The following is a 22,037-nucleotide window of genomic DNA, read 5'->3' on the forward strand; positions in this document are numbered from 1 at the left end:
GACTGAGTGACAGTATCTACCTCCCGTTGTTCATTCAGCCTAAAGAGAAATTACAATACATCTCGTAACACCCTCAAAAGAGTAGTAGTAGTAGAGATGCGTTTTTTGGGGTGCGTCGACAGCAAGGTCATTTGCACCTCTCATAGTTCGCTTACCTTAAGGAAGCTTATTGGGTTCTATCAAGCGCTTTCAACAAAAATAGGGTATCCCATTGTATGAGGTCACAAGAGTTTAATTATTCCGGTGTTTACGATATATTGCATTACATTATTAATATTATCCAAATTATTACCCAGAATGGTTCGTATATCTTGGTTTCCAACTAGTTCCCTGCGTTCAAGAGAGTATTTTGTACATTCCTCCAGAACGTGTCTCACGGTAAGGATGCAATCACAACTATCACAGCGGGGAGGTTGTTTCTCTTCGGTGAAGAGATATGCATGTGTGAGCGCAGTATGACCAATTCTAAGCCTAGTGAGGGCGACCTCTTCCCTACGACTATTCCTGGCTGAGGTGGACCAAGCGGTCGTCTCTACTTTGATGTTTCTTAGTTTATTGCCAGCGATATTATTCCACACCTCTTGCCATTGCTCCATGCATATTCTCTTCAGTGCGGCTCTTAGATCGTCCGAGGAGATCCTATCGAAATCGATGTTGGTTTTACTAAGTGCCTTCTTCGCTGCTGCATCCGCTATCTCATTGCCTCGAATTCCGACATGCCCCGGGATCCACATGAAAGAAATTGTAATGCCCTTCCTGTTCAAAGAGTAAAGGGTATCTTGTATGGACTGCACCAAGGGATGAGAGGGGTAGTAATCTGAAATGGCACGGAGTGCACTTAAGGAGTCTGAGCAGATTAAATAGGACTTGCGTAAAGATATATTTTCCAGAGCATATTTTATGGCAAGAAGTTCTGCGTTGTATATACTGCAGAGCGGGTTGAGTTTAGCTAGGATCGTGCCGCCATAATAAGGAATGACGGCGCAGGCACAAGCTGATTTGGATTTTGAGCCGTCAGTATAAATGGGTATAAGCCGCGGTTTGCGTTCGAGGACTTCTTTAAAAAGGAGCTTGTACTCCAAATCCAAAGTGGAGGACTTAGCTCCCCGCGCTAAAGAAAAAATAACGTCTGGTCGTGGAATGACCCACGGCGGGTTAGCTGAGCATCCTTGGAGGATGATGTCGGGTAGCCGAAACTCAGCTTCATTCATGAAATTACGAAATTGCACGCCTAAAGGCTTCGTAGATCTTGTCCTACGGTTAAAAACATCCATAAATCTAGGTTTAAAAATTGCATTAAAACAAGGGTGATCTTTTAATGATAAAATGTTGGCAGCATAATTGCACATTAAAATATTTCTCCGGATGGATAACGGTGGTTCTCCACAGTCAGCGTAAATACTAGTAATCGGGCTGGTCCTGAACACACCAGTGGCCAACCGGAGGCCAGCATTGTGTACTGTCGTCAAAGGTCTTAAATAGGACTCTCGGGTCGAAGAGTAGGCAACCGAACCATACTCAAGTTTAGACCTCACCAAAGCTCTATACAACATGAGCATCGTGGTTCGGTCAGCACCCCATGTCGTACTTGCTAAAACTCTCATTACGTTCAAATTTTTAAAACATTTGTCACGGACAATAGAGATGTGGTCGCGCCAATTCAACCGAAAGTCGAATGTCAGCCCTAAAAAACGAGTCGTCTGCACAAAAGGTAGCTTCTGTCTGCCGAGGAACAGGGATGGTATAGGGAATATTCCACGTAATCGGTAAAAGTGCATGCATTTTGTCTTCTCAGTCGAGAATCGAAGACCATTGCAGTTGGACCACTTCTCGATCCGATTTAGGGTCATCTGAATTTGCCTCGTAGCGGAATGGAGCGTGGATGCCCGGCAAAATACTGCCAAGTCATCAACAAATAAGGATCCAATTACCGGAGGTATTATGCATTCCTCAATGCTGTTAATTGCGATAGCAAACAGCGTGACGCTTAAAATACAACCTTGAGGGACCCCGTTTTCTTGGGTGCGGGAACTTGACAGGATGTTGTGGATTCTAACTCTAAAGACCCGTTCTTCTAGGAAATTCCTAATAAAAGTTAAAAGGTTGCCCCTAAAACCCCATTCATGCAGAGTTTTTAAAACTTTGTGTCGCCATAATCGGTCATAGGCTTTTTCTATATCGAAAAATACTGCTATGACGTGCTGTCGGAGCAAAAAGGCTTCGTGTATGAAGTTGGTGCTTCTGACGAGATGATCCGTTGTCGATCAGTTGCGGCGAAAGCCACATTGAATTTTGGAGAGAAGGTCTCGGCTTTCAAGATACCAAACCAGGCGTCGGTTAACCATTCTCTCCATTATTTTACAGAGGCTACTTGTTAGTGATATGGGGCGGTAGCTCCCAGGATCGCTGCGATCCTTACCCTGTTTAAGGACAGGGATGACTATAGATTCCCGCCATGCATCCGGGAAAGATCCATCATACCAGATCTGGTTGAACGTTGACAACATATCAGCAAAAGCTTTAACGGGGAGATTCCGTATGAAGGCATAGTGGATGTTATCGCCACCTGGAGCTGTATTCTTTGAGCATGCGATTGCGGCTTCGAGTTCCCATAGACTAAAGGGCTCATTATATGGAAAGTCCGCTTTATTGTCAAAATTCATAGGGGCTGCCTCAGCTATCCGTCTCATTGATATGAATGCCTGGTCATAATTTTTGGAAGAGCTTACTTCAGCGAAGTGCTCCACAAATGCTTCCGCGACTTCCTGTCTGGAAGTTGCAATTTTGGGTCCCGCTTTTAGGCCAGCGATAGCAGTGGACGTTCGGCTTCCTGTGATTTTATTCACCTTTTCCCATACCTTGGATATAGGAGTCCGACAGTTTATTTGGGACGCATAGGAAATCCACGAAGCCTTTTTGGCTTCCTTGATTATCCGCCTAGCTTTGGCCCGGAGTCGACGGAAAGCTGCCAGGTTCATTGAAGTTGGGTATTTTTGAAAGTTCTTAAGTGCTCTTTTCCTTGCGGCAATAGCTTCTGCGCACTCCTTGTTCCACCATGGGACGGGTGGACGCCTTGTAGCTATCGATGTCCTAGGGACGCTAGCTTCGGCAGCATCCAATATAGCTTTCGTAAGGGTTAAAACATTTTCAGCTCCATTTCGGTCGTCAGTAAATGTAAAATTGAAAAGATTTCTAAAAAGCGGCCAGTCCCCTTTTTTAATCGTCCAAGTACGGGGTCCGTTAAAATCGCAAGTTCGTCTACTCGGTTTTGAAATAAAAATCGGGAAATGGTCGCTCCCGCAGAGGTCATTATGTACTGACAGCTGTAATCTAGCTCCTAAACTACAACTATAAAAACACAAGTCAATAACCGAGAACTCTCCATTATGACTATTGAAACGAGTGTGTTCGCCGTTGTTGAGTAATATAAAATTAAAATCATTTATAAAATTAGCTATTAGCTTTCCTCTACTATTAGCTTGTGCTCTGTTGCTTCCCCAAAGGGAGTCATGAGCATTAAAATCCCCCAACAGCACGTGTGGTTTTGGAAGCTGAGCGACTAGCGACTCTAGGGCATTCTTGTTTACAGGTGCCCACTGGGGCAAGTAAACGTTACAAAAGGTAACTAACTCTGGGGTGGCTACAGAAACTGCAATTGCCTGTAGGTGGGTTCTTAAAATGATCTGTGAGGAGTAAATGCTCTCCCGGACAGCTATTGCAACCCCTCCCTGGGCTCTATTGCCACTAATATCATCGGCCCGGTAAACGCAATAGCCCTGTAGTGACATTCTGTCGGATGGTTTCAGATGGGTTTCCTGCAGACATATGCAGGATGGGTTGGAATTCTTAACTAGAGCATACAGTTCCTCCTTGTGTCTGTAAATACCGTTACAGTTCCACTGTAAGGTTTTAAACATAAAATTCATGATTAATAAAAGGAGATAAAGGTATTAAAAACTTATATGGTCGACTACGATCGTCGTAGTCTCGTCTTCCCCTTTCCTGGAGGATTTGTCAAGCATTTAAATTGTTTAGCTACCTCGGAGGGATCGGCGTCCATCATATCGTCTGATACTGCGTCCTCCTCGAGGTCTGATTTTTTAAAATGAGTTTTTCGTATGAGTGTTTTGGCTTTCTTTGATGAAGGCGAGTTTTCGCCCGAAGAGTCACTCTCCGCAGTAGCCTTAGCTTTATCCTTCGTGATGCTGATACTTGTTAAGTTCTTAGGCTTGGCGGGCAGGAAAACACCTTTGCATGGCGCGCATACAGAGGGCGTGTGTGTCTGCACGGCAGCGTCCACATATTTTTTGGCCGTCACCTGGCTATAGGATTTTCCAGAGAAAACAGGGTTCAGAGCTCTGAATTCTTTCTTGGCTTCTCCGTAAGTTATTTTCTTTAAGGTTTTTATTTCTTGTATTTTCTTTTCTTCTGCAAATATTGGGCAGGATGCTGACCACGCTGGATGGTCTCTATGGCAGTTCACACATTTTTCCTTTTCACTACAGTCTCCGTGCTTCTTCAGAGAGCATCTACCACAGAGTTCCTCTCCTTTACAGTTGCCTGATGTGTGTCCATACCTTTGACAACGGAAGCATCGGATGGGCTTAGGAATATACGGTCGAACTTGGATAGCGCTGTAGCATACATAGATGGACGCGGGAAGCTTCGGAAGGGCGAAGGTGAGGACAAAGCTGTTCGTGTCCTTTAGAGTGCCGCTTCGCCTCGTTTTCAAGCGGCGGACCGATATCACCTTTTGGTCTTTCAGACCTTCTTTGATTTCCTCCTCGGTGCAGTCTGAAAGATCCCAAGATGTCACGACGCCATCACAAGTGTTAAGTGATCGGTGGGGATCAACTTTCACTGGGACTTGGAAGAACTCTTTCACCTCAAGCAGTCTCTTTGCTTGTCTTGAATTGTTGACCTGTATGAGGAGAGAACCTGACCGCAGTCTCTTCGCTGTTTTTACATCGCCAACCAAGCCCTGGATCACTTTCACGATTACGAACGGAGACACTTTTTTCAGAGCTCCTTCTTCTATGCTGCTCATTACTACGTAAGAAGGGTAATCATTCTGTAGTACATTTTCCGTACATAGCCTTTTGCTGGGATTAGCCTCCCTAGAGGCAATGGGTGTTGGGTTTTGGATATCCATAGACATTGATTATATTCATCTCCGGGGCCCCACCCACCATGGAGTCCGACAAGGGGACGATGCACCGCGGGCCGGTGCAGAGTGCCAGGTTCCCCCGAAGATATAGACGTGCCCCTCCGAGAATGCTCTTGGCAGTGTCCCTATGGATCACGCTCACCCTTCCTGGCGTACGCTCGAAAGGAGCCGCCAAGCTCCCCAGCCGCCAGGTGCCGATTGACCGGGAATGGGTTAGTTCCCGGCCGCCCGTCTAGGAGAGTCAGGGGCCAAAGTGGAGTGTTGGGGATTCTCCCCTCCCACAGAGGAGGTCCCCTCAGCCCCCAGGATCCCCGTTCCCTGCGACACGGGTCGCCACGCACGGCAAACACGTGGGTGGGCTAAGGCAGGACGGTATCGCCTTACACGGACAGTCGGGCCCACATGACTGTCCGGACGCTACCCAAGTCGTACCGGGGGTTTTTTAACAAGGTTGTCTCCTCGGTGGGCTCGGGTCGGTGGGGGCGCGGCTCCCCAAAGGAAGAGATCACCCTCTTCCCCCCGTGCGGGGACCCTCAAAAGAATTCCTTCCCTCCTAGCAAAGAGCTGGTGTGGTGATATCAAGGATATAGACACTCCTACAGGAAAAAAATGCTATCAGTCAATAAATACCACACACTAATCGAAACTACAAATGTGGGCATTCAGATATCACACATCACTAGTTTAAAACCCTTGCACTGAAATGAAGTCTAGCTCATCATGAACTTTGGATGACATATTGTGAAGTTACAAGTGTAGCCCATCTTCATAATTTTAGCATTATTTAGGAAAATATATAATTATTTTGAAATGTCACAATGTGAAAACATACATAATATACAAAAATACCATGAATGCAGTACATCTGATGTATCTGAGAGAATAAAACAATTTTATGGCAGTCAAGCAACAATTTCAATACCAAGAATTAAACAATATTTAGTACTTTGTCCTATTCGACCAGCCTTTAAACTCTGCAAGTATTGAGGAGAACATATCTTTCTCCCCTTCAAAAATCCCACTTCACACTAAAGTTTGGCTCTTTAACTTCGAAGCCAATAAGTCCAGCTCAATGAATTCGCTTGAATGCTTTTTTGTCAACAAAATACACTCCGCAGAAGTTAAGTATCACGAATTTTATGCGTATAGCATCTTTAAACAATTGCCAAGTAATAATTTAGACAAATGGAAGCAAACAAAGGTAAGGCAAGCTATGGTGACGTTTAGCATTTGAAGATCAAAATTGATCATAAAGGTGGACAGGTAAAACGCTATTCCCAGTACGACTAGCACTTGAGAAGACTTCAATGACAGTTTGTTTAAAATCTTTTGCTATGGCAAAAAGAATCCTTCACTTCGACACAGCACCACAGTTGTAACACTCCCGCTTAGATCTTGGTAACAGAAAGAAACAATCGAGTCAAGGATTAATTACCGGCATAATATTAATTTAGGACTTATTATCTAAAAGGCAGCAAGCAAAAGAATGTGATAACTCTGCATTCAGCTAAACAAAAAAAACATGGAACAGATTACTAAAAATTAACAACTAAAAAGAGAGGAAAAAATTTGCCCTAGCCAACCCCGGGACCTCAGTATGCTATCACAATGCTTAACTGTCCTATATGCATTAGGTGAACATTTGGGCAACATCCTACTTGATTGTACTTATAATTTTGAGGAAGGTCTTTTCAATCAAACCCAGGCATATATGGGCAGACCACCTTCATTGCATTCCCAACTATTTATCTATTTTCAAACAACATAGATTTCATCTTCTTTCTTAACATCACTCACCCAAAGTCTCATTGTAAGTGGTACTGAGTTGCACAACTTTCAATCTTAGTGGCATATGCCAAGTCTCCTAAATTTCAAAATTACCTTGCTTCAAATTTACTATACCATTACGTGCGGTGCTTACGGAGGAAGCCTTGAGCATATGATAATTTGATGGAGCATCACGTCATGAGTAAGCTACCAAGGGGGAAGTTTATCGGAATAGGGTCATTCCATGTCAACTCAACCAATTTTTGGGGGGTCCCACGCCCACCATCTCGGATTTTGATCATTTTTTTCCTTGTTATTAGTTTCAACCTTAGTTAAGAAAAATCCAAAATATTAAAGACCCATTGCAAATATTTTCTAAGATATGAGTGTTTGAAACCAGTGAGGCACACACAAAAATTATGCCCACCGGTCAAATTGTTCAAAACTACCATCTTTGTGGCCCTGTAAAACTTAAACCAAATGAGCCAAGCCAGTATAACTTTTAGAGGCTGTAAAAATGCAGCCATGGTTTACCAAAATGTTATCAAAATGATTGTCACTTTAAAACTTTTTTTCTATAAATGTTTAAAAATTGCACTTTTGACAAATTTCCACAAAAAAACAACATTTTCAGACACATGTAAAAATCACATATATAACATGAAAGCCATAAAAATCACTGTAAGCATGGGGAAGACGACCAACTTTAAGATAGAGTGAGATTTGGGCCAATGTTGAATTTATTTGTTGACAAATCTACTAAAAATGACCATTCCGCTAATATTTTTTGTTGAAAAATGCCACTTTTTCAACTTCTAATAACAAAAAAGGGACACCAATTAGGTGACTGAGTTTTTAAATATAATTTGCACTATCCTCCCTCTTTTTGGAAAATTAAACCTTAAGTTGCTCCCATGATTGATAGTGCTTCTATGATTTATTTTAGCGATGGTTGTAAAATGGCCGTCTACGGCACTTACGTTCCAGGGCTTCCCCCAAAATGTGAGTTGAATTTGATTATGAGGTTCCTGTAAACCCCTATCATTCTTTAAGTTTGCAGCCAATCTACTTTTAATTTTATACCTCACATTCCAAAGAGCATTAAATAGCAACATTTTAGCAAATATATGGATTTACTAGATAATTGCAATTAGGCGCAAATTGGTGAAACATTTGAGGAATAAGTACATACCTTTGTCATCTAAGCTTGATGGCAAGCATTCCAGGCCTTCTCAATTGCAGTGACTGTGCAATCTGGCAAGGTGTACTGCCTTCCTGTGATGGTCTTAGGCACTGGTACTTGCATCAACACATCAGTTGACGGTATCCAGCACTCATCTACACCCAGTGAGAAATGGGTGGTGGAATCCACGTGGAACCCACGTGGAATCCACGTTGAGTGGTGGATATTTGGTGGTGGTGGATATTGAGTGGTTGGACCCACGTGGAATCCACGTTGATTTCAAGTGGATTTGTGGTGATTATCATAAAATGTTAAACAGAATTTCTAATTTGTGGAACTTAACTCTCTGGTGACATTGCGTCATTTATCATCCTGAAACCACGCTAGTTATGTGAAAATGTATCGCACATTCTATTTTTATATAATTCGTGGAAAGGCAGCCATGAGAGCACATGAAAAATCGTAGACACATATATAGAAGGTTTAGATATAGAGTGGTTGAGGTTTTAATGGTTTTAGGACAGCACCAACTGCTGTTTTAATTTTTCCACCAAATTTCCACGTGGGTTCCACGTTGATTCCACGACCAAAAACACGTGGTATCCACGTTAATTCTCCACGTGGGTTCCACGTGGATTCCACCACCCATTTCTCACTGGGCATGTTTTGGCCACATGTATGACTTAGCCTTACCATCAGGTGTCATGAAATTCACAAGAATTTCACCATCCTCGGCTATTTGAACAACACAGCCAATATACCATCTGTTTTTGTACACAACAGGGACATAATTTCCAGGTGTTTGATGAAAATGTATAGGAATTTGAGACATTTTGACTGATTTGGATATTACTTTCATTGGGCTCCAAAGATTCAGAGACAACAATGTTTTCACTTTCTCATATTTCCACACATGCTACCCCTACACGGTGTTCTTACAATGTTGGTATGCTTTAGCTCTCAGAACAATGTAGACATCACTTATACTATCAGTCTTTGAAATTGAAGGATAGAGTTCTGGTGAGTAAACTACTGATTTTGTGAATTTACACATCCCTGGATGTTGTAAATCCTTTTTGTGTGAATTTTCGTGTTCTACATAATGGAGGGCATTGATACATGCTTTATTGGGAAACTTACAGATGACGAATGCCACAAGACCACTTACATACAAGAACAAGGGCTGTGCTACATAAGTGATCTTCCATCTGAATTGAAAGACAACTTACTGTGGAGAAGTGGGTTTCGTCATATCTCCTCTACAGAAACTGTCTCACCAGATTTACAAGTTTGTCTCCACCACAAGTGTGTATATTTGAAAAATATACATTCTTACAACGATCATGCAGCAATCCCTTTGGTACACATTCTAGGCCACTCCGAAAAAGCTTAAGGGAAATAACTGTGCAGACAGCAAGAAAAATTGCCGTAAATAGCGGAAAATCTGTGAAGCCTGGTCAGAAGTTATGCCCTAGATGTGTAGCTTTTGTTTTGAGTTTAGAGGACCCTCAGGTTGAAGATGCATACTGCCCACTACATAGTGTTGAGCATGAAGATACTTTGAAATGTATTAATTCGAGTTTTGAAAGTCTTGGCTGTTCCCCCATCAAAATTTCAAAAGTGAGCAAAATTAATAGATTAAGTTATGCCAGGACCAAAATTAAAGCAGTTAATTCACTTTGGAAGAAAAAGTGACCACATGCTTAGATGTACCTGGAAATAGTTTTCATGACTTAAACAGAGAGTCAAAATGTATAATTGTATTGATTTCCTTGCAATGATAGAGGGTCTCAAAAAGAAATGTAAAGAATAAAACCGGGAAAAGCAGTTGTCCATCCTTACGCAGGTGCCAACAAGTTGGACTGTATCAAAAACTGCTGAAATATTCAATGTAACTGAATATCAAGTGAAGCAAGCTCGAGATATGAGGAAAAAGAAAGGTGCACTTCCAGATGTGACCCAGAAAAAAGGAAAACAGCTGGCTGATGATATCAAAGAAGGTGTTATAACATTTTATGAAAGTGATGAATTTAGCCACATTTGTCCTGATAAGAAAGACACTGTGAGTGGGGTCATTGAAGGCAAGATAGTGCATGTTCAAAAAAGATTACTTTTGTGTAACCTTTCAGAATTGTACAGTATATTTAAGCATCAATCCCCCCAATTAAAAGTAGGTTTGTCAAAATTTTGCCAATTGCGTCCCAAATGGTGTGTGACAGTTGGAGCAAGAGGTACCCATTCAGTGTTCGTTTGTATGGAACACCAGAATGTTAAGCTTATGCTAGATGTACTTCCTTCAGCTAAAATGCATTACAAAGATGCAATGAAGTCCCTAGTTTATGACATAGATGACAATCAGTGTGTGGTGCACAGGTGTGAGCAATGCCCTGGTAAAAAGCAGCTGAGTGAATTGCTAAGCAAACATTTAGCTAGTGAGTTATCAGACGATGTAACTATTACTTATTCTCAGTGGAGACACACAGATCGTACAACATTTGAGAACATGCAAGTAAATGTTCATGATTATGTAGACCGGATTGTGAATATGGTGGACCGCCTCACTACTCATCATTTCACTGCTGTATCTCATGCCAAATTTGTAAAACAGTGTAAAGAAGAATTAAAAACCGATGAGGTCATAATTTTACTTGACTTTGCTGAGAATTTCTCTTTTGTTGTACAAGATGCAGTACAGGGATTCTTCTGGGACAACAGTCAGGCAACTGTTCATCCGTTTGTTATTTATAATAAAGTAGATGATAAAGTGTCCTCTATGAGATTTTGCATCATCAGTGACTGCTTGGATCATGATGCAGTAACAGTATATGTGTTTATCAGATCAGTAATTAAGTTCATTTAGGAGAAGTTTCCTGGAATTAAAAAATGTAAATATTTTAGTGATGGAGCTGCAAGCCAGTATAAAAATTTCAAAAATATAAAAAACTTATGCTTACACTTATCAGACTTTGATTTGTTAGCAGAATGGCATTTCTTTGCCACAAGCCATGGGAAAAGTGTATGTGATGGAATAGGGGGAACTGTAAAACGTTTAGCTACAAGAGCCTGTTTACAACAACCCAGTGGACAACACATTTTGTCAGCAAGTGATTCATTTGAGTGGGTTACTAAAAATGTTGAAGGCAGAAAAGCCTTGTATGTTTCCAGTAATGACATAGAGATTTGGAAACCAAAACTAAATACGAGGTATAAAGATTCTAAAACGATTGAGGGAACAAGAAGTCATCACTGCTTCATTCCAACCAGTGAAAATGAGTTACTAATCAGTCGACTTCCTCTTCCCAAGTTCAGAGTGTGAAAAAAAGTTACAGTGGAACCTCGATTTATCATTTTTCAAGGGGATGGATGAAAAAAACGATGAATGCGGGAAAACGATAAATGCGGCAAAGTTTGTCCGGGTTGCCCATGTCCCAGGAAACGCTGGATTTTTTTGCGAATTATGACATTCATTAATGGATTCAAAAAAGATATTAGCTAATTACAGGAATATTATTCCTGTATCGAAACACTAAGGTGATATTGGTGATTCGGATTATATCTCTTTCAAATATCCTGAAGGAACACGCCGCCTTGCTAAAAAAATGTTTTAAGCACTCGGAATTTTCACTGCTATTATGCATTTCTGTCCGATGTAAAAATTCTTATCCATCAAATGCCATTTCAAGTACACGTATTTACGAGAGAAATGTGCGTGTTATGCCTCAAACAACTGATTTCGCCGTCGCAGTGATTGGTTATAGGATGTATCAAGAAGGCCAAAAATAGTTTATTATTTGAAATGTTCCTTTCTTGCAATTAAATTTTTAATTTGATTGAGGCAATGTGGCGTTAATCGTCAGCGGCACGCCCACCTAATCCTCGGCTTCATCCCACTTCTTGCTTTTCACCAGGGATCTCGCTCTACCCCGACCCCTGCCGTCATGTACTAGCGGACATACCGAGGCGTGCTGTAATATTCACGCATTTCTAGCCCGGACCATGGCCCTTCCGAAGACGAATAAGAATAAAACTAATGAAAATGAAACCGGACTCATTAGAACCCACACGGAAAACACTCGCTAGTTTTAAGTCAATCCACCCTGGAAAGTACGGAACCACTCGTATGAGGTGAAGTTCGGCACTAATGCTATCGCATACGGCGTAAGCAGAGCTTACTACAGAGGGTGAAGCATGACCATAAGACTGCGCAAATTTTTTTATTCTATGGAGAAGGCAGCTTACCCACTCATTTGTAACAATAAGTAGCGTAGCTCTAGATGAGCAGATGAATTCAGATTGCTAGTAGGGAGAAACAAAATATCCTGAGAAGACATCACTTCGTTAGCACCTCAGACAGGTGAGACTTGTAGCATAACTCGTAAATTGTAACCAGACGCCCTGTTTTCGAAAAAAAATCCGCATCAACTGCTGTAAAGCTCACTATCGGCTGCGAGGATATCGATATTCGCCAGAAATCACCATCTTATTATTCCAACTATTTCCTTGCTTAAAATGGTTAAATAACATTAGAAATACGTCGTGTTTGGTATCATCCGGAAACAGAAAGTAATTGCTAATAATTTGGAATCCTCTTGGATCCACCTTACTAGAGGAGCCCCACACGGCTCCATCCTCGGTCCACTTCTATTCTCACTTTACATCAATGATTGCTCATCAGGACTAAATTGCAAGTATCACCTCTATGCAGACGATCTACAAATCTATTTGCATTCCACAGTCAATAATTTAAGCAATAGCCTGATGTCTATCAATGATGACTTAGCATACCTCCAAGAATGGTGCAATAATAACTTCCTATGCATAAATCCTAATAAATCTCAAGCAATACTAATTGGTTACCCAAGAATTTTAGCGAGAGTGCAGAGGGATAAACTGCCAAATTTACGTATTGCCGATTCCCCAATTTCTTTTTGCGATGAAGTCAGAAACTTAGGATTAATTATTGATCAAAATCTCTCTTGGGCATCACATGTAAATAAAATCACTAAATCGGTTAATCAATCACTTTATCCCCTATTAAAATTTAAATATGTCATCCCTACATCTCTTAAAGCGCAATTAGTATCTAATTTAATATTACCTTTATTTAACTATTCTGACATTGCCTACCAGGACCTTTCTCAAGAACTTAGTCTTAAGCTTCAACGTTCCATGAACAAGTTCAACAGATTCAGGCATCTGTTAAATATGAATCTAATGCATCTGTTCCATGAACAGATGCATTAGATTCATATTTAACTTACAATTATCGGACCATATAACCGATTATATTAATAAACTGTCATGGCTGAAACTTGACTCTCGACGCCGGCTGCATACTCTTTCTCTCCTATATCAAATTCTAAACACAAAAACACCTCCTTACCTATCATGCGAATTCAGGAGTCTTGACACTGTCCATATGACTAACACAAAGAGGTAATCACAATCTTGTTATACCTCATCACCGAACTGTCATTTACAACAAATCATTTACCGTTACTGCATGTAGGGAATGGAATAATCTTAACCTTTCAATTAGGAACTCATCATCATTGGCATCTTTTAAGAGGAGGCTACACAAAGCACTTTTCACCTCACAACAATATATATATATACAGCAGACTCCCGATTATCCGGGTGCGGATTATCCGTGCATGATTTTTCACTCTTCGTTGAAATTTTTCGCGATCTTTAAAAAAAAAAAAAATCGCCGGAGTTCCGTATTTAGTAGGATAAACTTAAAGCCGTTTCACATTAAATGGGTGCTCATTGTGTCATCCGTGGTGAGGAGTAGTGAATATTAATTCGTCTAAAGAGAAAAATGTCCAGTTCCGGGACGACTATTTAGCCTTAACTCTAATTTCTTCTCGCTACAGTTTTTGCGAAAATAAATTGAACGAAAGAATTCTAGCTTACGTTAAAAGTCAAATGCAAGTTTTGAAATCATCAGAAATGGATGGATTTACTAATATAATGAACAATTAGAATAACAAGAACACGCACAGTCGGAACGCGTCTCAAGCGACGACATGGGGGTAGAATACGACCGGCCGCAGGGAAGGGGCTAGGCTGGGCAGCGGAAGCACGAGGAGAGGGGGGCGGAGGAGGGGGCTTGGAGGAGGAGGGGGCTTGGAGGAGGAGGGGGCTTGGAGGGGAATGAACGCGTTTTCTTACGACTGCTACGAGGTTATACAAACGTTCGTCTCTTGACTCCTCCCTTCGAGTTAAAGAGAGGAAGGTGTTCCTTGAATAAATGACTCGTGCAGGAAGTGAAAATAATTATGACGCTCATAAGAAATCAAGAAAGCAAAAAATAAAGATGCATTTGTAGCGAAAACATCTTAGCGATTTTTTCGTGCAGCCAAATACAGGAACTGGTGATTCTTGGATAAATCGATAAATGAAAGTTATGGTGCCATGCTTAACAAATTTTTAAAAAGTCAGAAATGCGTCGTGTTTGGACTCATTCTTTCTTATACTTGGTGCACGCTACTATTATCGAAGTCATATGGAGGCAAAACCGTAATTATGGAAAGTTACTTACTGTCAGCGAAGAACACAGTGGGTGACTCATGCTGGCAGCTTGGTTCATATATTTGGGTCAAGGAAGTCAGGTTGCGTGAATAGAATTCTACTGGAGAGGAGGGGAAAGACTTCAAAAGATACATTTCCTATTGCCCTCAGGTAACTTGAAGCTTTTGCTCAAGGCTAGTGAACCTTTCTGGGAACTTAAAGTAATATGATATTTTATCTTGAGGCCAATAATGTATCACCTTCGTAACATATGATCCCTGCGCGAAACATAATCTGGGGTGACTTGGGCCTGTTGGATGGTCTTAGAAAGGTGGAAGGGGTAAAAGGGGTAGGTTGAGGCCTGATGAAGAATGGAGGGATGAAGTCGTCCTAAACTTCGTAACTTAGTGATTACTTTTTGCTGACACGTGTGAGTAACTGCCGGCAGCAACATATCGATTGAGGCTTGAGTGTTGTGGGTCTCCCGCAGTCGCGGCTTATGCTTCGTGGTTCTCTGTTGCATGTGCCATCGTTAATTAGGTTGTCCGGTGAACAATTCATCCACCTGGAGGAAGTAGCATGGCTGATAAACGCAAGAAAATTGTGTTGACTGTAAAACAGAAACTGGAAGTGATTAATAAACTAGAGAAGGGGGAATCTGTGATAAAGATTTCCAGAGATTATGGCATTGGATGTCAAACAGTGCGTGATATTAAAAAAAATAAGGCCAAGCTAATGGAATACGCTAGGAACTGTGACAGTGGCGCAGGACCATCAAATCGCAAGACAATGAAAAGTGCATCATACGAGGAGTTGGACGCCGCAATGCTTCAATGGTTTACCCAGAGGAGAGCGGAAGGCACACCTCTTTCTGGTCCAGTTGTCACAGATAAAGCAAAGTTTTTCTACTAGCAACTGGGCTTCGAAGGCGATTTCAACGCATCATCTGGGTGGCTAACAAGATTTAAAAATAGACACGGCACACGTGAAATAAGTATTCAAGGAGAACGACTGAGTACTAACAATGAGGCTGCAGTAGCGTTTCGGGAAGAATTTCAGCAGTTTGTGACTGAAGAACGGTATGACTCCAGCCAAATTTACAATGCTGACGAGACGGGGCTATACTGGAAATGTCTGCCGTCTAAAACGCTAGCGTTCGTGCAAGAGAAGCATGCACCCGGCCACAAATCCTCCAAAGAACGATTGACAGTGATGTGCTGTGGGAATGCTTCCGGGAGCCATAAACTTAGATTGTTAGTCATTGGAAAATCGAAAAGGCCTCGATCCTTTAAGGGCACTGAAGGAAGTCAGCTTCCCGTTGATTACTACAATCAAAAGGGAGCGTGGATGGACCGAGAGATATTTGAGCATTGGTTCCACTCAAAATTTGTTCCCCAAGTTCGTTTGTTTTTAAAAGACAAGGGATTGCCTCCGAAAGCAGTGCTACTCTTAGACAATGCCCCTTCCCATCCGAATGAGAAAATTTTAACGTCAGATGACGGATTAATAATTACTAAGTTTCTACCCCCAAACGTCACATCAATTATACAGCCAATGGATCAAGGCGTCATTGCATCAATGAAAAGAAATTACCGCGTTGGTCTTCTGCGAACCCTATCCATTGAAGATGAAAATTTGATGAACTTCTGGAAGAAAATGACAATATTAGATGCAATTCACGGTGTATCTCAGGCCTGGCTTTCGGTGAAACCTATCACACTAGTTCGTTCGTGGATGAAACTTTTGCTAGACCTCGAAGGTGATTTCGAGGGATTTTCAGAATCAGATGTGAGTGATCCCAACTTGGGGGAACTAGTAAAAATAATGAAAGGGTTCGAAAATGTTGATGTAGAAAACTTAAACGAGTGGTTGGAGAGAGACGAAAGTGAACCGGGATTCCGTCATATGACGGATGAGGACATTATTAACGCCGCGATCTCTACCGGAGTGGCGAGTGAGGAGGGGAGTGAGGGGAGTGAAAGTGACGAGAGCGAAGAGGAGGGGAGTAGCGACCGCATGACTCACAGCCAAGCGCTCACCTGCGTAGAAAATTTGCTGCGCTACATGGAACACTGTAATTACGATTATAATGACGTTATTGCAGCAAAAAAAATCCATGTTCAAGTGAAGAAAGCTGTCAACGAGTCCTTAAAACAAACTAAATTAACGGACTATTTGCGAAAATGAATATACGTATGATAATTTTGTGCATATTACGGAAAATTTAAGAAATAAAATGGAGTTTGGATTATCCGTGTTTTTTATTATCCGTGCACCCTCTCCCCATCATTAGCCCGGATAATCGAGAGTCTGCTGTATATACACATGTTATATTTTATCTTTATCTTTATTCATCCACGGCGAGGATTGGCCCTCGCGGATGTTGTATACAACACATTTATAAAAACATTCGATACAACGAAACATACAAAACATGTACATTGGATCAAAACATTAGAAACACATACATTACAAAGATTACATTTCAAATAAAAGAGAAGAAAAGTATCTTAATTGCATGTAATATTTGTGTATCCTATGTATCTCATGAACTATGTTGTATTTTGCATGTAACATGACATTAGCTTTCACTCAGTAGGTTTTCGCAGGTTTTTCACGCCCCCCTCCTTGTGTGGGCGTTTTCCTGCAGTGGGTGTTTTCGCTGAAGGATATTACACCCTTATCCTCATGTTTTTTCCCACAAACTTAAATCTTTTTTACACAAAAATGTCACGTATAGTTGTTTATATTTTTTTTTGACATTTCACAAACAGTGTATATTGTATATTCTTGGTACTGTAAACGTTTGTCTAATATTTTATGATATGCTTGCATAGACGTTATCGAGGGGTTAGGTGGAATAGGGGACTTTCCAGTCTCAACCTCGCCCGAATAAAGGCATTTTATTATTATTATTATTATCCTTTTTTGAATTACGTGCACATCACTAATAACTCAATCTAATAAAAGTATAAAACCAATTGCCGAAATTCATTTTTACACACCTTTTGGGCTAATCGGTGATTCATGCAGCAGTTGACCTCCAGAGGTGGGGATCTTTGAAGCGAGTCAGCTAAAAAAAAAAGTCAGCGGTCGAGAAAGGGGGAAGCATGAAAAAGGTCTTTTGTTCTCGAGTAACTTGATATTTCCTTTCGAAGCTAAGGTCTTCGTAATACGATCCCTGCTCGAGCTGGAACCTTTTTTTTATTTCGGAGAAGAGGTATGCTTCAGACAGGGAGAGGAGAGTGCTGAATGGAGGGGGATACCGGATCTTGGGAAATGCGATAATGTGACTATGCCACGGCACTCAGCTTCTCCCTATCGTATTTCAATCTCCTGGAGAAGATTCAAACTTTGTGTCTCTCTTTTAGTAGATTTGTCAACAAATAAATTCAACATTGGCCCAAATCTCACTCTATCTTAAAGTTGGTTGTCTTCCCCATGCTTACAGTGATTTTTATGGCTTTCATGTGATATATGTGATTTTTACATGTGTCTGAAAATGTTGTTTTTTTTGTGGAAATTTGTCAAAAGTGCAATTTTTAAACATTTATAGAAAAAAGTTTTTAAGTGACAATCATTTTGATGACATTTTGGTAAACCAAATATTTTTTTATTTATCGAGGAATCACTGATGATACAAAAAATGTGGCTAGTCTTCAACTTATTTTATCTTCATCGCAATGGATTCAGTAGTAACAAAGATGCGACTCTTCAGACTCTAATATCTTTCCTGTGTGCAAGGACAATTGAAGTCTGGAACTCATTCCCTGTTCGCTTTACTGATTATTAGGAGCTGAGAAAATATAGGAATAGTCTGTCCTAGTCTGCTTTAGTCATTACCTGTGGAAACAGCTGCACGAGTTGATTGTGACAACAGGACTTGCTTCTACGGTATGAACTGGAAAATATTTTGAGATTATTCTTTCTTAATCTTTCTATAAATTGAGTATTTTTCTGTTATTTTTATTCCTTCCTTATTATTATAATTATTCCTTTACAGTAAAATGGCCAATACCACCAACAAACGCCGACAACTCTCCACTGAAACGAAGTTGCAAATTTTGGAATTGGTCGACACTGGAGAGAAAAAAACGGCAATTGCGGAGAGATGTAACATTCCGGCATCCACACTTTCCACAATTATTGCCAACAGGCACAAGATGGGAAATGGTATTGAGAAATTTGGTCCGGAAAGGAAGAGGTCTCGGTCATGCAAAAATGACGAATTAGACAGGAAAGTATTTGAGTGGTTTACGGAAGTGAGAAGTGCCAATATCCCGTTATCTAGGTCCATCCTACAGGACCGGGCGAAAACAATAGCCCTAAAATTAGGGATAGATGCTTTCCACGCCTCTAATGGATGGCTCTCAAGATTTAAGCGTCGGTGGAATTTGACGACTCTCAGGGTATGTGGGGAGGAAGCAGCAGTCGACGTGGCCGTGGTGGAGGAGTGGAAGAAAAATTTGCCTTCCTTGGTGGCTGGGTATGATCCCAATGACATTTTTAACGCTGATGAGTCTGGCTTCTTCTATAATCTCCTTCCGGACTCCTTGTTAGCTACCAAGGGAGAAATTTGCCAAGGGGGCAAACGAAGTAAAGAAAGATTGACCGTTCTTTTCTGCACTAACAGTGACGGGTCAGAAAAGTTGAAGCCTTTTGTGATTGGTAAGTTTGTTAGTCCGAGGTGCTTCAAGCATGTTAAAAAATTGCCATGCCGTTATGGGAATAACAAAAGTGCGTGGATGACGGCAATTTTATTTAGAGAGTGGCTCGCATCACTTGACGCAGTCATGGGGGGTAAAAATAGAAAAATTATTCTTTTCCTTGACGGCTGCACCGCTCACAAAACATCAGATATGAAGCTGAGAAACGTGAAAGTCGTACATTTTCCCCCTAATTGCACGAGCAAAGTGCAACCACTCGATCAGGGGATTATTTCCCTCGTGAAGAGGGCATTTAGAAGGCAGTTGGTTGAATAACTTCTACCTAGAATAGGAAACACGGAAGACATCAAGTCACTGAAGTGGAACATCCTGCAAGCCATTCAGCGTCTCTGTGTTGCATGGGATGGAGTAGAGAAGAGCGCAATCATGAATTGCTTCAGGAGGGCAGGCTTTCCCGGAGAGATGGACGTCCAAGACGACCCACAGCCGGAGGAGAGGGAGGAATGGGGCGAAGTCGCACAATTGTTAAACATTGAAGGGGTATCTTTCGAAGACTTTGCAAACATTGACGATGATCTCGCTGTTTTTGGCAAGAATGAGGATCCTGAAATAATCACAGAGACGCAGAATGTGAGCGATGAAGAGAGAGAAGAGTCCAGCAATTGCGTAGTGCACCCCAGTTGGAAGGAAGTGGTGGACGCAGTAGATGTTTTAAAGCGAGTTTTTATTACTTCAGAAGATGGAATAGAAAATTTGAAAATTCTGCGGCAGGTTGAGCAAGCAGCCAGTAAAGAAATGAGAAAAAGGATGAGACAGACAACTTAGCATAACTATTTTAAATAGAATAATTGTGGATTAAAAAACTTAAAAACAGATACCGTCTCTTATTTATTAAAAATATTATTTAAACCCATTTCTTTTTGAAATTTGTTTAAACTTCCTGAAATGTACTCATTTGCAAAGAATATGGAATGTTTCGGCTGAGGTAAGTCTCAAGAGAGCTGACTGTATACACAGCGAGGACAGTAGACGATGCTGTATTTATATTTGTGAGGAGGTAAGTGAAGGAGAGATAAATCGAAAGGCGCAGATTACTAATACATGAATTTTGTCCTCCTTCTGGGTGTGTGTCAAATAAGTTGGGTTACTTGAAGAGCGGCAAACCACAGGGTCACGCACTGTCAGAGACGCATGAGATTTCGGTTAGGGGAAGGGGAATCACTGAGGAGAGGAATGGACGAGGGAGGGCTCCCCGAAGAAACGTGGAAGGGGAGGGGAGATAACTGCAGCATTGTAGAGAAACAGTCGACTAAGTGCGTAGTTCTTCTTCCTTTCAGAGGGGAAATGTTATTGAATAATAGACATTTTGGTATGAAATGTTTGGGAGTGGTTAGTTGTAAATCCACCCCTTTCCTCCTCATCTCAGTGCTTGCGTGGGGTTAGACTTCTTGCTGTGTCCAACTGGAAACATCTCCACTCCAAATTGTTAGCATGAAATATTACCAGTGCAACTAGAGTTTTCAGATTATCGATCTTCGCCTGGTTTGGGCAGAAGTCCTTAAAGTGTCATAAAAGACGCGAAAAGGAGTGGGATCAGGTTCTTTCACGTGTTTTTATTCTCTGCTAACGTAAGTTGTATTGAATTGGTTAGATAGTGCTTTAGTGACTAATTATTCCAGTTTAATAGTTTTGGCCTGCAAATGGCACATACGAGAGATACGTTCGGTAAAGGACTGAAAAACCACAAACCTCGCTTAAAATTGACTAACAATAAGTATGAAGAGGTGAACTGGATGAATTCCCAGCGATTCCAACTGTCCTTATACTCGGGGAATACTTTGTTATTGTTTTTTGTCTATCAGTGGGTAAAGTAATTGCGTAAGCTTTGTTTTGCTGAGCGTAGCCTACTGATGACGGTTCCGGGATTTCCTCCCTTACCTTCCAATTCTATCCTCTCCCAAGGGCATCGGCGGGCTCTTTTGTCGCGACGACCCCCTCCTTTTCCCTACCTTTTTACCACCCCCTCCTTGGGTAACTCGGGCATATAAGTCTCGGACTTGGTTCTCGGGCTAAAGTTGAAACCGTATGGAGATTTTTAGTCTCTCCTAAACACTGGATGAAAGGCGACAAAGCGTGGATTCAAATATTACCTGGCTTACTCGAGGATAGTACTGCGTTTTGGCACCGAGGAATGGGTGTACCAGCAGAATACCGATTGTTTCCAGCTTCTATTAAGTCATACCTGAGAGGAGTATCGGTCATACTGAATGCATTATCATATGAGATTGCCATTGTTACTTCGATTGCCGACTTCCACGATTTTACTCATGGTAACTAACATGCCCCACCTAACTTCCATCGTCGTTTATAGATATTAGTACATACTGGTCACGAACATAGATATTTACCGGAATTTCAATAGGATGCCAACAATGCACTTCATTTTCTAAGTCTTTGGGCAATATTGCTCTTTCAGGCAAATTTGCTGCACAAAACTGCCATTTGATATCGACTTCAATTATTGCACTCAAAGAATAATGCCGACTAGATACTCAGGAGAATTATGGATCACTCTTTAAGACGTGATCCTTTGACATTAATTTTGGCACTCCTTAAATTTCAGGCCATAGTTAAAGTAAGCGATGAGACGTAGAGCAGAATGGATGATGAAAATAGTAATTTCAATAAGAAATACGCAGATTGAAAATCACGCCGTGATAGCCACGGTATTAGAAGGTAA

General features: G+C 41.2%; 1 protein-coding gene and 1 long non-coding RNA gene across 3 annotated transcripts in view; both read right to left on the reverse strand.

Moving 5' to 3' along the window:
- Positions 1-3,970: 3,970 nt before the first annotated feature.
- LOC124155264 lies at positions 3,971-5,047 on the reverse strand. The gene has a single exon (XM_046528982.1). The coding sequence runs from the start codon at positions 5,045-5,047 to the stop codon at positions 3,971-3,973; it is 1,077 nt and encodes a 358-aa protein (XP_046384938.1).
- A 649-nt stretch (positions 5,048-5,696) lies between these two features.
- The window catches only part of LOC124156449, a 42,477-nt gene continuing 26,136 nt past the window's right edge, over positions 5,697-22,037 (reverse strand). The window contains exon 4 of one of the 2 annotated variants that reach the window (XR_006864321.1): positions 5,697-5,763. This is a non-coding gene — a long non-coding RNA (uncharacterized LOC124156449). Of the gene's footprint in view, positions 6,562-22,037 lie in introns of both variants that reach the window. The other variant, XR_006864320.1, reaches the window with a different exon arrangement.

The sequence above is a fragment of the Ischnura elegans genome, chromosome 3, assembly GCF_921293095.1.
Source record: "Ischnura elegans chromosome 3, ioIscEleg1.1, whole genome shotgun sequence".
NCBI lineage: Eukaryota > Metazoa > Arthropoda > Insecta > Odonata > Coenagrionidae > Ischnura > Ischnura elegans.